At 34.1% G+C, this 13968-nt stretch overlaps 2 protein-coding genes across 2 annotated transcripts; both read right to left on the reverse strand.

Annotated features, from left to right (window-relative positions):
* Positions 1 to 233: 233 nt before the first annotated feature.
* LOC126779285 (uncharacterized) lies at positions 234 to 10578 on the reverse strand. Its single transcript, XM_050503272.1, has 6 exons — positions 10143 to 10578; positions 3507 to 3624; positions 3114 to 3248; positions 1788 to 2726; positions 795 to 940; positions 234 to 369 (listed from the first exon to the last, which is right to left on the reverse strand). Exons 1-6 carry the CDS (start codon positions 10279 to 10281, stop codon positions 311 to 313), a joined length of 1536 nt encoding a protein of 511 aa, XP_050359229.1. The 5' UTR covers positions 10282 to 10578; the 3' UTR covers positions 234 to 310.
* Positions 10579 to 10861: 283 nt separating this feature from the next.
* On the reverse strand, positions 10862 to 13621 carry LOC126779300 (uncharacterized). The gene is made up of 6 exons (XM_050503295.1): positions 13485 to 13621; positions 12776 to 12902; positions 12342 to 12409; positions 12137 to 12236; positions 11829 to 11965; positions 10862 to 11182 (listed from the first exon to the last, which is right to left on the reverse strand). Exons 1-6 carry the CDS (start codon positions 13552 to 13554, stop codon positions 10935 to 10937), a joined length of 750 nt encoding a protein of 249 aa, XP_050359252.1. The 5' UTR covers positions 13555 to 13621; the 3' UTR covers positions 10862 to 10934.
* Positions 13622 to 13968: the final 347 nt, after the last annotated feature.

The raw sequence follows: 13968 nt of genomic DNA on the forward strand, positions 1-13968 counted from the left end.
GCTCGGAGTCGAATTTGGAAGTGTGTACACTTCCGTGCCTCGGAAAGCACCTTAAGCCGTTGGTCCTGCGCTTGAACTCTTTCCGGTCGTGTCGGATTGCCGTCCCATCGGATTATGAGTGTTAGGAAATAGAGAGTGCACCTGTGGTGACAGTGCACCAATCACGTTGTCCCTTTGACAGTCCGCCTGGTTATTTTATATAAAAGAAAACTCAACATTGATTTTTTAAATAATTTTATTCAACAGTACAAAGTATTAAAAAATAAAGGTGTATAATATTAATAAATAAATAATAATAATTAATTGGATTTCAAATGTCAGTCGTGTTCGAATTACTACTGGCGTGTTGTAACTTCTCTTGAATATTTCCTGAAATTAAAATTATTGTTATTATTTGAAACATAGTTTACGACTGTATAAAAAAATAATAATAATATCCTGGGACACTTCACACACGGCCATCTGATCCCAAACTAATCAGAGCTTGTGCTATGGAAACCAGACATCTGATATACTACATATACTACTTTTCTTTTGTAAATACATACTTATATAGATAATTACACCCAGACTCAGGACAAACAGACATGTTCATGCACACAAATGTCAGTCCTGGGTGGGAACCGAACCCACAACCTTCGGCGTGAAAGGCAAGTCTATCTATCAACAATTTTACAATCAAATTTTCAAATTACAGGCAGACACATTAATTTTGTAACACAATGAATATCGAAAAAGGACAGAGAAATAAATTAAAGAAAAAAAAAACTTTCGTTTCGTACTAAGAAACATACTTAAATCGTCACCAATGGGACAGTTCTTGAGATGCTGCGTAATGATCTGCTTGAGGACCGCCCTCTCAGCGTTCAGCTTCTGATTGACCTCCCGCAGGTGTCTGTTCTCTTCGCTCTGTTTTTGCATCGCCTCTTTTAACTTTTGCCTATTCAAAACAAAATGAATACGAGACCTTATTATTATTTACTTAAACTTTAAAATTTTCTTTTGTGTATTTTTCTATTATCTTGTTATAGTTTAGTGGTCCGATATTTTTATTTCAGACACAAAAAACTATTTCTATTTCTTCTATATTGAAAAGATGAATTGGAAATAAATAAAATAGGTTTGGTCTTATATAGTTTATATAACCTCGCAACTATCTGTACTTGGTGGTAGGGCTTCGTTCAAGCCTGTCAAGATAGGTACCACCCTCTCATCACCCTCTCATCACCCTCTCATCACCCTCTCATCACCCTCTCATCACCCTCTCATCACCCTCTCATCACATAATCCACCATATCCAAATAACAATACCTAGTATTGTAGCGTTGCAGCTTGAAGGGTGAGTGAGCAAATGTAACTACAGGCACAAGGAAAATAACATCTTACTTCCCAAAATTGTTAGCAATGTGCTGATGAATTGGATTTTCTATGAGCTGTGCTGATACAGTATAGTAACAGGCTGTGAATGTCCCTCTGCTGGGCTATGTTCTCTCTCTCTTTTAGAGGAGAAGGTTTGGAGCTTATTCCACCACGCTTCTCCAATACGGGTTGGTGTAATACACATGTGACAGAATTTCAGTGAAATTCGACATATGCAGGTTTCCTCACAATGTTTTCCTTCATCGATGAGATGAATTATAATCACGAACTAAGCACATGAAAATTCAGTGGTGCTTCCCCGGGTCTGTACCCACGATCATCGGTTAAGATTCACGCGTTCTTACTAGGCCATCTCGGCTTCGCTGACACATTAAGCCTACCCAAAACATAATAGGCTACAAACTCACCTGTATCTCCTAGAAGCTGCGCTTCGACTCTCTAGAAGCTGCCTAGCGTTCCGTTTAACGAGATCAGCCTTGTCCCAATCGTCAAGTTTATTTGTATCCGTTTTAGTTTTAACATCGTCACTTTTAATGTTATCGTTTTTTTTTCTCTTAACAGATTTGTAATTAGTTTTAACAGTCGAAGGTAGAGGTACTATCGGTATTTTCTGTAGCGGACTCGCTAATATTGGTAGCGGAGAATTCAAAACAGTGACCGGTATCAGAGTTCCAGCAGTTATTGGTATTATATTTTGGACAATTGCGTTCGGTATCTGCTTTGGTGTTGTATTTTTAATTGATTTATTTTTAATCGCTTTCTTCAATTTCTCTTTAGTGTTATATTGTATCGTGGTCTCGTTTTCGTCAACATCTTTTCTCCTATCGCGTTTATTAATCGGTTGTTTTATTATAACTTCGTAATCATCTTTCTTCTCTTTCACATTATCAGATTTAATGACGTCACTTTGAAATATCTTTTTGGCGTCATTATCGCGACAGACATCCGACGTTAGACTATCGACGACAAAATCCAGCGACTTCTGACTCATTATCGGTGGTAATTTGTCTTTTTTCCCGGTCACATGTTTAGTCGGTGAATCCTTGATATCTGAATATATAACCGTCGGCGTTTTAGCGTCTATATTAACTAAGCTATATTTTCTTATTTCTACATTGCTGTGTATATTTATAACATTATTTGTGTATGAAACTGATGTTTCGCTAGCCCCGTCTTTGCATTTAGCTAACTCCTCGTGACTGACTATAGACACGTCGTCTGTTGTCTTTGCTCTGTCTGTCGGATCTTTACCGACAACTCTACTTATCGTTGTGACTTCGTTCGTTAGTTTCGAAATAGTTGTAGTTTCATATTCTTTGACGGCGCCAGATTCGTCACTTGATGATCTAGATATTTTAATTGTTTGAATAATATTTTTATCATCATTTATTTAAACTTCTGAGAAGCTACTAAAGCAATCTATTACGCTAATCTATAAGTACAAATTCGAAACTAACTACAAACGATCGCGAAACATAAATACGTGATATGTGACATTAAAGGATACACGAATCGAAATATCGTATCACCGTATCGTTTCTCACCAATTCACGAGTGAGATACTACGTGAGTTCTTACAATAGCTAAACAGGTAGCTTTTGTCACACAAGCTAAACCTATTAAGGGTTGTTTTGGAAATATTATCATCAATCATATTATATCAAAATTAGATATTTTTTTAAAAGAAAATTTGGACAATCGGTCTGGCCTTCTGACATATGATATTATAATACCTGCTAATTGTGATGTTGCGTTGATTGTTAGCGGTATATAGTGCACAGTCGCCTGGCTCCAGCGGAAAGAGGAGATGAGGAGTGTGTAAAGCATCCTCTGTCGACGATCCTGCCTCCAGAGATAGTACACCATGCCTGGAAGAGCGACCTAGTGTTGTAAATGTATGTTTATTATATACAACAGCAAAACATGACGGCTGTCCTAAGTGTGTATATATCTATTATCATAAAGATGTACAGTTTAGACATTTATGTACTGCAGCGCCATCTAGCGGCGAGTTCTACATTGTTCTGCCTGTTTATATATTAATAGTTATGATAATCATGGTCAAAATCACCAAAATATTCAGAAGTACTTAATTAAATTTTAATTTTAATTATCTAAGCACTAACTTTGTCTCCATAGCTCTCTTAAAGCCTTCATCGAATGGGTTAACATTTTGAAGATCTTGGAAGAGTCCAACCTCCTCACAGTTCCGGATGAAGCGGGTTGGCGTCGGAGTTTGATCAGCTGCGAACGAGATACACATTATATAAATAACAATATATGAAATTGAAGATTTAGTTTGTTTTTTTGAACGCACTTTCAGATACACCAGTCTAATTTGAAAAAAAACATTTATTTAGAATGTCTTTTTATACTTTATACAATCATATTTTCACAGACATATTGTCCATACTTTCATATATCTTACTTTGATGAGCCGGTTGGCGTGATCGGTAGATACTTGCCTTTCACGCCGAAGGTTGTGGGTTCGATTCCCACCCAGGACAGACATTTGTGTGCATGAACATGCCTGTTTGTCCTGAGTCTGGGTGTAATTATCTATATAAGTATGTATTTACAAAAGAAAGGTAGTATATGTAGAATACCAGTTGTCTGGTTTCCATCATACAAGCTCTGCTTAATTTGGAATCAGATGGCCGTGTGTGAATAATGTCCCAGGATATTATTATTATTATTTTATCTCATTTTTTATATCTAGAAAGGTTATAAACCAGTAAAATCCAACAGACATTCTGCTTAAGTATATAAATTGTCTGATATGGCTATCGATTGAACGGTATATTAGTAATAAAGCATACAGCTTATATTAGAAGAGGAGACGGCAATTGCCATCAGGATCAAGATCAAACCTGCCATCTTTAAATCTCAGGCAGCCATATAGGCAGCCCATAAAACTGCTCTATTGACACTTGATTTTCGCATTCAAGAAAGATTTAAAGAGACTTTTTTTTATAGAATAGGAAGGTGGACGAGCACATGGGCCACCTGATGGTAAGTGGTCACCAACGCCCTTAGACATTAGCAATGTAAAAAATGTTAAACATCGCTTACATTAGCAATCAGCAATGACGCGTACGCTTATACACGTAAGTTCATACAGCGGCTAATACTTTACTGACGGTGTATTTTAAAACTTATTGCGATTGCCGGTTGGAATTATTTAATAAATAATGAGCGTAAGACGATCGCCTCCTACAACCACTGGTGGTGGATCACAACCTGATCTATCAAAATTGCATTTGGATATTCCTGGCTCGCAAATAACATTTCGCAGTAAACGAAAACAACCAGCTGATCGGGAATGTCAATGTTCGGAAGATATTAAACTCATACGCAGCGAATTAACCCGCATTACAACACTGCTGGAAACATATTATAGAGTCCAGTAACATAGAGTCCATGATTGAACGGGTGAACGTGACATTGCAGTGGGTGTCAGGTTGGGGTGATCTTGTCCAGTTCAACCCTTCCAAATCACAGACGTGTCTTTTCTCCGTGAAAAAAAAAATGTTTCGATTTAACACCCACTTTCGAAAGTGTATCCTTACCGATTACTAACCATCTAGGGCTTCTCGGTATTACCATTACCTCTAACCTCAACTTTGGTCAACAAATTGAGTCTATGGCACAAGCGATGTCCAAGAAATTATCAATTCTTTCAAAAGTTCGGCGGTACTTCAGCTCTGAACAGCTGCTTAATCTTTACACTGCCCAAGTTCGATCCTGCATGGAGTACTGCAGTCACCTCTTGGACGGTGCAGCCAAATATCATCTGGAAGCTTTGGGCTCAATTGACCGAAGAGCCCGTTGGTTAATTAACAACGAAAAGCTCTCAAATAGCAGACTACACACCCTTGAGCATCGTCGTCAAGTTGCCAGCTTATCGGTTTTTTATAGGATACACTTTGGAGAGTGCTCGAAGGCTCTTTTCGAACTGATTGAGCCATCTCCATTCCTTTATCGGACTACTAGGCGCAGGCAAAAGTTTCATCCATACGTTGTTGACATACCCAAAAGTCGAACTAAACGGTTTGACAGCTCGTTTTTGGTGAGAGTCGCCAAGGCTTGGAACGACCTGCCTGGGTCTATTTTTCCTGATAAGTTGAACTCTGGAGCCTTTAAGAGTAGAGTACCGTACCGTAACAGCCTGTGAATGTCCCACTGCTGGGCTAAAGGCCTCCTCTCCTCTTTTTGAGGAGAAGGTTTGGAGCTTATTCCACCACGCTGCTCCAATGCGGGTTGGTGGAATACACATGTGGCAGAATTTCAGTGAAATTAGACACATGCAGGTTTCCTCACGATGTTTTCCTTCACCGTAAAGCACGAGATGAATTATAATCACAATAAGAGTAGAGTGAACAGGTTTTATTTGGATGGGCGTATACCACCTTCATCTTCATCTACACTTTCCATCAGGTGAGATGGAAAACAAACGCCTATTCCATTACAACTATATAAAAAAATATATATGTTGCGACTAATTCGCAAATGATGGTTCAAATGAATTAATCTATTTGAACAATAAAAACAGAAAATTCTAATCTAAAGTTTTCTCATACCGACATAAAAAAATCATTTGATAATAACATAGCTAATATCAGCTCAGAAATACAGGATATAAAATCGTCAGAACACAACAATGTAAAATCTCAATTAACTCAATTAGAAACTAAATTAAATAAAAAAATAGAATCACTAGAAACCAACATGCAGGAATTAAAAGTGAGCCCGATTCCCATGACCCAGAATAATGACATATATACAAACGAAAAATTGATTCGCGAAGTACAAGAACGCAAGAAGAGAAAAAATAATATAATTATTATGGGAGTTGCTGAAAGCCACTCTAGTAACACGAAAGAGAGAAATTTTCAGGATGAGGCTGAAGTACTTAAAATATTGAAGCAGATAGTTACAGATATACCAAAACCGAGAAATATTCGTATTGATAGATAGATAGATAAAGTCTTTATTTGCTTTGAAAAGCCAGAGACAGCATTGTCAGTTCTTAAGAGCCGTAATAAATTGCCTAACAATTTAAAAATATTTTCTGACCAAACCCCCCCACGCATCAAAAAATCTACACACTTTTAAAAAATGAGTTAAACGAACGTGTATCCAAGGGCCAAACCGATATAACAATTAAATACGTGAACGGAACACCGGCTATCGTCAAAACTCCTACAAAAAACTCCAATCAACAACAATAAATATAAATGCAACTGACACTATAAATTACCAAATAGTAAATGAATATCGAGAATTACGCACTGAAAAGTGCGTGTTTATCCGACTTATACTTAAATGCCCGCAGTATTAAGAAAAAAAGCAACCTAGACGAATTAAAATGCATTTTAAAATCCATACCAACGACCATCCATATCATCCTTCTCTTTGAAACTTGGATAGCATCCGAAGATCAAGCGACACAGCTACAGATAGAACACTATACACATTACTATAATTTTAGGACAGACGTTAGGGGAGGTGGAGTATCGGCTTACGTACAAAATGGTCTACAGCCCAGACTAATAAATTCAATTTACCAAGGTGGAAACAACTACCTATGGGTTCACATTGAACAATGCGCCGTAGATTTTGGGTTAGTTTACAAGCCTGGTGATACAAAATTTGAACAATTTCTTAAAGACTATGACAGCCAACTATAACAACGAAGAAGATCGATAGTATTTGGTGATTTTAATATCAACCTATTGGAGAATAACAAACGAATAACCGAATATAAACAAATAATACAAGAATCAGGACATTGGCTGCTGAACAAAATTAATAAATCACCTTGCACAAGAGACTCTAGTACAAAAAAATCAATTATAGACCACGTAATTACAAATTTACACACGAATAATTTCACCGTTGCTATTATTAACTCATCATTATCAGATCACAAAAACATATATGTTCATTTGTATAAATCCAAAACTCCAATATAAATACGAACCACTTATGAAGCTGTAGATTACACAAAGTTGTACAGCTCCTTAGAGTCCTCGCAATTGATTAACTCAATCGAGAGCCATACAGAAATTGAAACTATAATAAAACAACATGTTATTGACTGTAAAGAAACAAAAACCAAAATTCTAAGCAACATAAGAGACGATTGGATAAACAAGGATATTGTCGACAGAATAATTCAAAGGAAATTTTTATGGACGCAATACAAAAACAATCCTGACAATGAGTATATAAAAAATTAATTCTATTCAAAGAGAACTGAAATAGCTAAGTTGATACAAAGTACAAAAGATTCATACTATATCAAATTATTTACAAGCAACGTAAAGAATCCAAAAAAGATCTGGACCTAAGTTAACAAATTATGTAGTAATAAAATAAGTCAAGGTTGTGCTCCCTCTAAAATAATAGTAGAATCAAAAATAATTTCTGATACAAACGATATTTGTAACATTTTTAACAAACATTTCGCAACAATTTCGCAAAGGTTCCCTCTTCCCTCTTGGCAAAAAGAATACCAACACAATACCACAACATCCTACACCCGATTAATACAATCAATAAACATCATGAACTTCTAACATTCAAACCGTGTAGTTCCGGTGAGATTGAAAGACTGATAGGGGATCTAGATTCGAAAGCAAGTAGTGGTATAAGATTAGCACAAAAGTATTAAAATGTTTATGTAATTTAATATCGAAATGTCTGACACACTATTTTAACAAGCTTATGTCTGAAGGAATATTTCCCAGACTCATTAAAGATCGCAAAAATAACATCTATACACAAATCTGGATCTTTAACAGACCCAGAAAACTATCGTCCAATATCTGTGCTACCCGTTCTCTCAAAAATTTTAGAAAAGTTAATTCGCAACCGCTTAATAATGTATTTGGACTCTTTTGATTTCATCTCTGAACGTCAATACGGTTTTAGAGCTAGAAGTAACACCACTGCTGCAACTGTAGATTTAGTAACAAAAATAAGACAGAACCTAGATAAAATGAACATAGCTCTGGGCGTATTTATCGACTAAAAAAAAGCCTTTGACATCGTAACAAACTTCAAAACATAGGTATCAAAGGTACTTGAAATGTTAAATCGTACCTAACAAACAGATTGCAGATCGTCAAAATTGCCTTTGCCTGTCACCTGTGGAGTCCCACAGGACTCAATTTTGGGACCACTTCTATTTTTAATTTATGTAAACGATATTGTAACTTTGAAACTAAATGGTCATCTGACTTTGTACGCAGATGACACCCGTTTATTTTATTTCGGTAGTAACATAAATGACATAGATTCTCAAGCTCAACATGATCTAGATGTTCTGCATAAATGGTTCAATCATAATCTCTTAACTATTAATGCTTCCAAAACTTGTTATGTTGTATTTAAAACTAAAAATAAAATGATTCTACCGCATGACCATTAACTGTTGACAATTTTCCAATCGAGCCGAAAACCTGTGATAAATATTAAGGTTTACGAATAGACAATTACTTAACTTTTAAATATCAAGTAGAGTACATAAATAAAAAACTTTCTTCTTTAATTGGGTCATTAACAAATATTTCAAAATGCATACCTAAAAACATAAAGTATAACATCTACAATTCTCTAGTATAATCGCATTTATTGTATTTAGTAGAAATATGGGGTAATACTGGAAAAACAAAACTGCAAGAACTACAAAGAAAACAAAATAAAATAATTACAATACTTTTTCGATATCAACCCTTGACATCAACAACTACATTTTAAAAAGAAACAAACATTATGAACCTACAACAACTTTATGTATATAATTCTTGTATTCGTAGTATTTGACGTTCATAAAACAAAGCAGTAAATGTACCATCCGTAGACCGAGCTTATTAGTTCTCCCAAAAATTAGAACCAAATTTGCAAAAAAAAATATTACTTTCGACGGCGCACAACTTTATAACAAATCACCATCTTATATAAAAAATGTAAACTCAGTTAACAGGTTTAAGTCTCAACTCTCAAAATATATATATTATATATAGAATAGGAAGGCGGATGAGCATATGGACCACCTGATGGTAAGTGGTCACCAACGCCTTTAGACATTGGCATTGTAAGAAATGTCAACCATCGCTTACATATCCAATGCGCCCCCAACCTTGGGAACTAAGATTTTATGTCCCTTGTGCCTGTAATTACACTGGCTCACTCACAATTCAAACCGGAACACAACAATACCAAGTACTGCTGTTTTGCGGTAGAATATCTGATGAGTGGGTGGTACCTACCCAGACGAGCTCGCACAAAACCCTACCACCAGTAGAATATTTTAGAGAATACCCACTTTTATAGCGATTAAAATATATACAAAGATTTAATTATATTCTATTCTGTTAACTAAGTACCTACTTATAAGACGAATATTTTTATTGTTACATATATCATGCTGTTCTCATGTAAGCGTGTCACATGTAAATCTGTCTTTTTGAGAATAAATTCTTTAAGCCTAAATATAAATCAATTATTTATTATAATATTTATATTGTATTTATGTTAAATCTTTCGTTATTTAACTTAAGATATAAGTTGTATATATTTTTATGATAACTTTTATGTTACAAGAATATATAATAGTTTGACTAACTTATTATTCTTTGTTTTCTGAAATTGTTTCATTATAAAAAACCAAGGTAACTTTGGAGTTAAATGGAGTTACACAGAGGGTACAAGCAATGTTTCTACAGTTTTTATTAATCTAATTAAATATTATGTACCTACGAAGGCTGCCTTCTGTTCCATGCCCAACTGAAGTACCATGTCATGTTTTTTTGTATGAACATGTAAGTGATCTTCATTCGTAAATGTCATTCCACAATCCGGTAGAGTACAAGCGAATGGTTTCTGTGGTTCCATTTTTTTTCCACAATTTAAATTTGGAATGTTAGAACTTTATTTCTTTTTTCCAATTTTGAGACAGTTATTTTCTATTCTGCTCATGTTTTACGTAATATGCAAAGCTTTGTCAATTTGTTTTGTATATTTCATTCAAATTACTTTGGTATTTCAATATAATAAGCAGGATTTTCCTTATCCAACTGTTGTAAAATCTTATCATAAATTAAATATACGAAATTGTTCATTTATCCACACAAACATCGTGCACAGTCAACACAAATTAATATTTAATTTATTGTATAATCTCATATAACATTGTTAATAATATTTATTATTTATTTTATTGTAACCAACACAAATAATTACATTTCAATTTAAACTATCGAAGTATTGACTTGACTATTATGTCAGCGCTGTCAAAATTTAAATTGTCAATGTCGTTTTTGTTAATGACATTAAATTTGCTAAATTTTAAAATGCGTTCAATTTTTTAATTTAAGAAAAAATAAAGGATTGAGTCAAATAAGTTTCTTATATAATTAAATAAGACAATACTTTTTATTAAAATAAACAAGAACAAAATTACAAACAATAAAAAATTGCATTAATATCACTTACAACTAATTTAATAATTGATTCTAAAAAATAAAAAAATATATATCGGTCGTTTTTCAAGACATGTTTACGTGTAATTTAGAGCTTGATATGCTTTTGACAGTGTTAGGAAAATATGAGGTATATCTTTCAGGGGAATAACCGTGGAGTTTAACTTGATGGGGTTGATAAGAGCGATCATCTTTGACAGTTTCTCTATTAAATAAAGGATAAATGGTTGATCTCTTTTTTCTTGGCGAGTCTTGTATCTGCTGGTTCGGGTACGGGTCCACGAATCTGCGTCCACTAATATCGTTGCCATCCACTGTCGGGAATATCGTTGGCTAGATTAATGAAATATATGCTTTATAAATGCTCGAGTTCATAGCAGTAAATTATGTATACCCTTAGTTTTAAAGCTTACGTAACTCGTATACTAAAAGAATATATGTTTTGATTAAACTTGAACACTCATAATATTACGTTTTAAAGCTACATTGCATCAAAATATCGGACATAAGACTTTTAATTTATTATCTTTTGGAATATGTAAAGGAAAAGTAATTAACAGTCTGTACACATTATCTTCTACAAAAGGTTTGACGCTTATTCCACCACGCTACTCCAATACGCGTTAATGGAATATGATTCAAATGATATTTTATGTATATTAAATACAATAGATGATACATAAGTAAAAACTGATGAGGCATTTTTTTATTCAACTGACATACTTATATGTTATACTGTTTCTCAAATAATTCTAGCAATGCCTATTTTCTAAAAATATGAATGATCCTATTTTTCTACCAAATTTTCAGCTAATATTAGGAGTAGGGATGTCTACGCCCAATTTATCAGGATCAGATCTGCTTCCACGTCGTTAAGAATCTCGTTTATTATATTATTCATCTACTCAGCCATTATCTTGTTGCGTAAAGAACTATAATCAATTATTATAAGCATCTCACTTGGCTTGCCAGCACCTCTGCTGTTGAAAATGCCAGGAGCAGACTGCGCCTGAGGCTCCCCGCTCACCGAGCTCTGTTGTATGTTAGGCATGCCAACTACAGCTGGGTTTGGTTCATTCTGTTGTCCTTTCCAAGGTCTAAAAAATGAATTGAAATACATTTTAATTACCTATTAACAATAATTTAATAACAATTAAACTTCAAATTTTAAAATATATTTAAACATTATCTGGTGACTATGAAATGATATTAATAAAAACAATAACTCACTTTTAATAATGTTATAGTATAAAAAAACAATAACTCACTTATCAGGGAACAGTTCGCCAGGTTGGCCTCTAGTTTGAACAATTCGTTCGCCGTTAGCTTCCACCACGCACCTCAATCGAGCACAACACGTCGGGAATTCTAAATTAAAAGAAGTCAAAGCCATCAAGGGAGTGGTACCTTAGACATTACATGCATTAGTTTTCTTCGAGATTTAAAATAATAAAATATCCTATGAATACATACCAACATTCTCATCTTCAATATACTCGTGACATTCCAAAGCATTCTCTGGTATTTTCGGCTTACGGCAACTGAATTAGACAAAAATGATTATAGAATAATACTTATTTTACTTCTAATAATATATACATGGACAAACGACGCGGATCTGAAGATAAAGCGAGAAAGGGTAGAAACACTTTTTCATTTCTAAATATTATGGTTATTTCATCGTGTGCAGCTCAATGAAAAAAGTTTTAGGGAACGACATATAGCTAAAAAACTTTGGCGAACTATGGTGGACATATATATCCACCATATCTTTGCGGCGAGGATAATAAGAAACCCCTCAAAATTCCTTCATTTTCCCCTAATAATAATAAGTATAAAAAGCCTTAAATGCTGGACTTTTTCCCTGCCTTGGGATATTCACTTCACTTTACTTTTTTAAGATTTACCCGACAGCGGCTATGAAGTATTTCCCATCACGTATTTCACATCTATAACGATGGCAAGTGTAATGATCCGACCATTCCTGCCATGGTTGATAGCCTTTTCTTGAGTATTTATCGACGCATGCTTGATCTATAAAAACAATACTCACCATAAAATATTGCACTTCGTAACAAAACTTATAAACAAAGAAAGCATTAACACGAAACCTTATAAAAATACAAAAATGGGTGCGATACCCAGCAAAGTGTAGATTCAAAATATACTTATATTTGGTATGCTACTGTGTTTATGTACTATAATATCCTGTATAATTATATAAAATCCTGCTTATGTGTTTTGTTTTAACAGTAACAAAATAAAGCGGCTTTCCACCACTCTGTTCATTTTTAACGAAGGGTTGAAAACTCCGCAGGTGATATTATAGACACAAGGGTTGCGAGAACAATCAATAATAAAATTAAAATCCTAAGGGACAACAATCCAATCAGATTAGAGAGTCGAAGGTAGAGTGTAAACTAAGTAACATTTCTTGACCCAGTATTTGAACATCGGCATGCACAGCTACATAAGCTACTAATTATGAGTAGTTAACAATCTTTAAATTGTTAACAGATAATAGAGACCTTCCTAGTCTTTTTACTATTACTGAAACACGTTTAAATGTTAATATTTTTTAAATATTGTTTAATAAAAATAAAAAAAAATACTCACAGCTAACGTCCTCCGCGAAAGTTAATGTTAAAGCGATGTAAAATGGAAATAAAATAGCACAACGCTGCATTTTAATACTAATTTTTAGTTTGCAAGAAATATGCACGCCTCTATACACTTACACACGTAAAATCTCTTCAAAACTGAAAATATATAATATTTTTCGCCTAGAAATACACTTAGCGAAAGCTAATTATTTTGAAAACATTGAGCTGAAAGGCTTTGGTAAAAAAGATAATATTTTGTGAGCCAAACAGTGTCTTTTACTATGTTTAAAAAACATTTACTTTATCTTTATAAATAAGCGTTTCCAATTTTTTTTTCCAATTGCTTAAAATAGTTTTTTTAATGTAAGTAAATTCATAATAAGTATATAATTAATTAATTAATTTAACTTTTATTATAAAAGTGTTTTCTCTTATCAATTGAATTCTCACTGTAGTAAATAATTGTGCCTTGGGCTTATTAAAAGAACGCCTGCTAA

Source organism: Nymphalis io, chromosome 28 (assembly GCF_905147045.1).
Source record: "Nymphalis io chromosome 28, ilAglIoxx1.1, whole genome shotgun sequence".
NCBI classification, from domain to species: Eukaryota; Metazoa; Arthropoda; class Insecta; order Lepidoptera; family Nymphalidae; genus Nymphalis; species Nymphalis io.

Bases quoted from the DNA above. Each gene is read 5' to 3' on its own strand.
- LOC126779285 (XM_050503272.1), bottom strand. From the start codon at position 10,281: ATGGAACCACAGAAACCATTCGCTTGTACTCTACCGGATTGTGGAATG. The intron at 3,625-10,142 runs GTACATAATATT...TCTCGTTCGCAG, and splicing joins ACAGAAGGCAGCCTTCGTAG to CTGATCAAACTCCGACGCCA. The intron at 3,249-3,506 runs GTTAGTGCTTAG...TCGCTCTTCCAG, and splicing joins AAGAGAGCTATGGAGACAAA to GCATGGTGTACTATCTCTGG.
- LOC126779300 (XM_050503295.1), bottom strand. From the start codon at position 13,554: ATGCAGCGTTGTGCTATTTTATTTCCATTTTACATCGCTTTAACATTA. The intron at 12,410-12,775 runs GTAAATCTTAAA...TGTCTAATTCAG, and splicing joins TACTTCATAGCCGCTGTCGG to TTGCCGTAAGCCGAAAATAC. The intron at 12,237-12,341 runs GTATGTATTCAT...CTTTTAATTTAG, and splicing joins TATTGAAGATGAGAATGTTG to AATTCCCGACGTGTTGTGCT.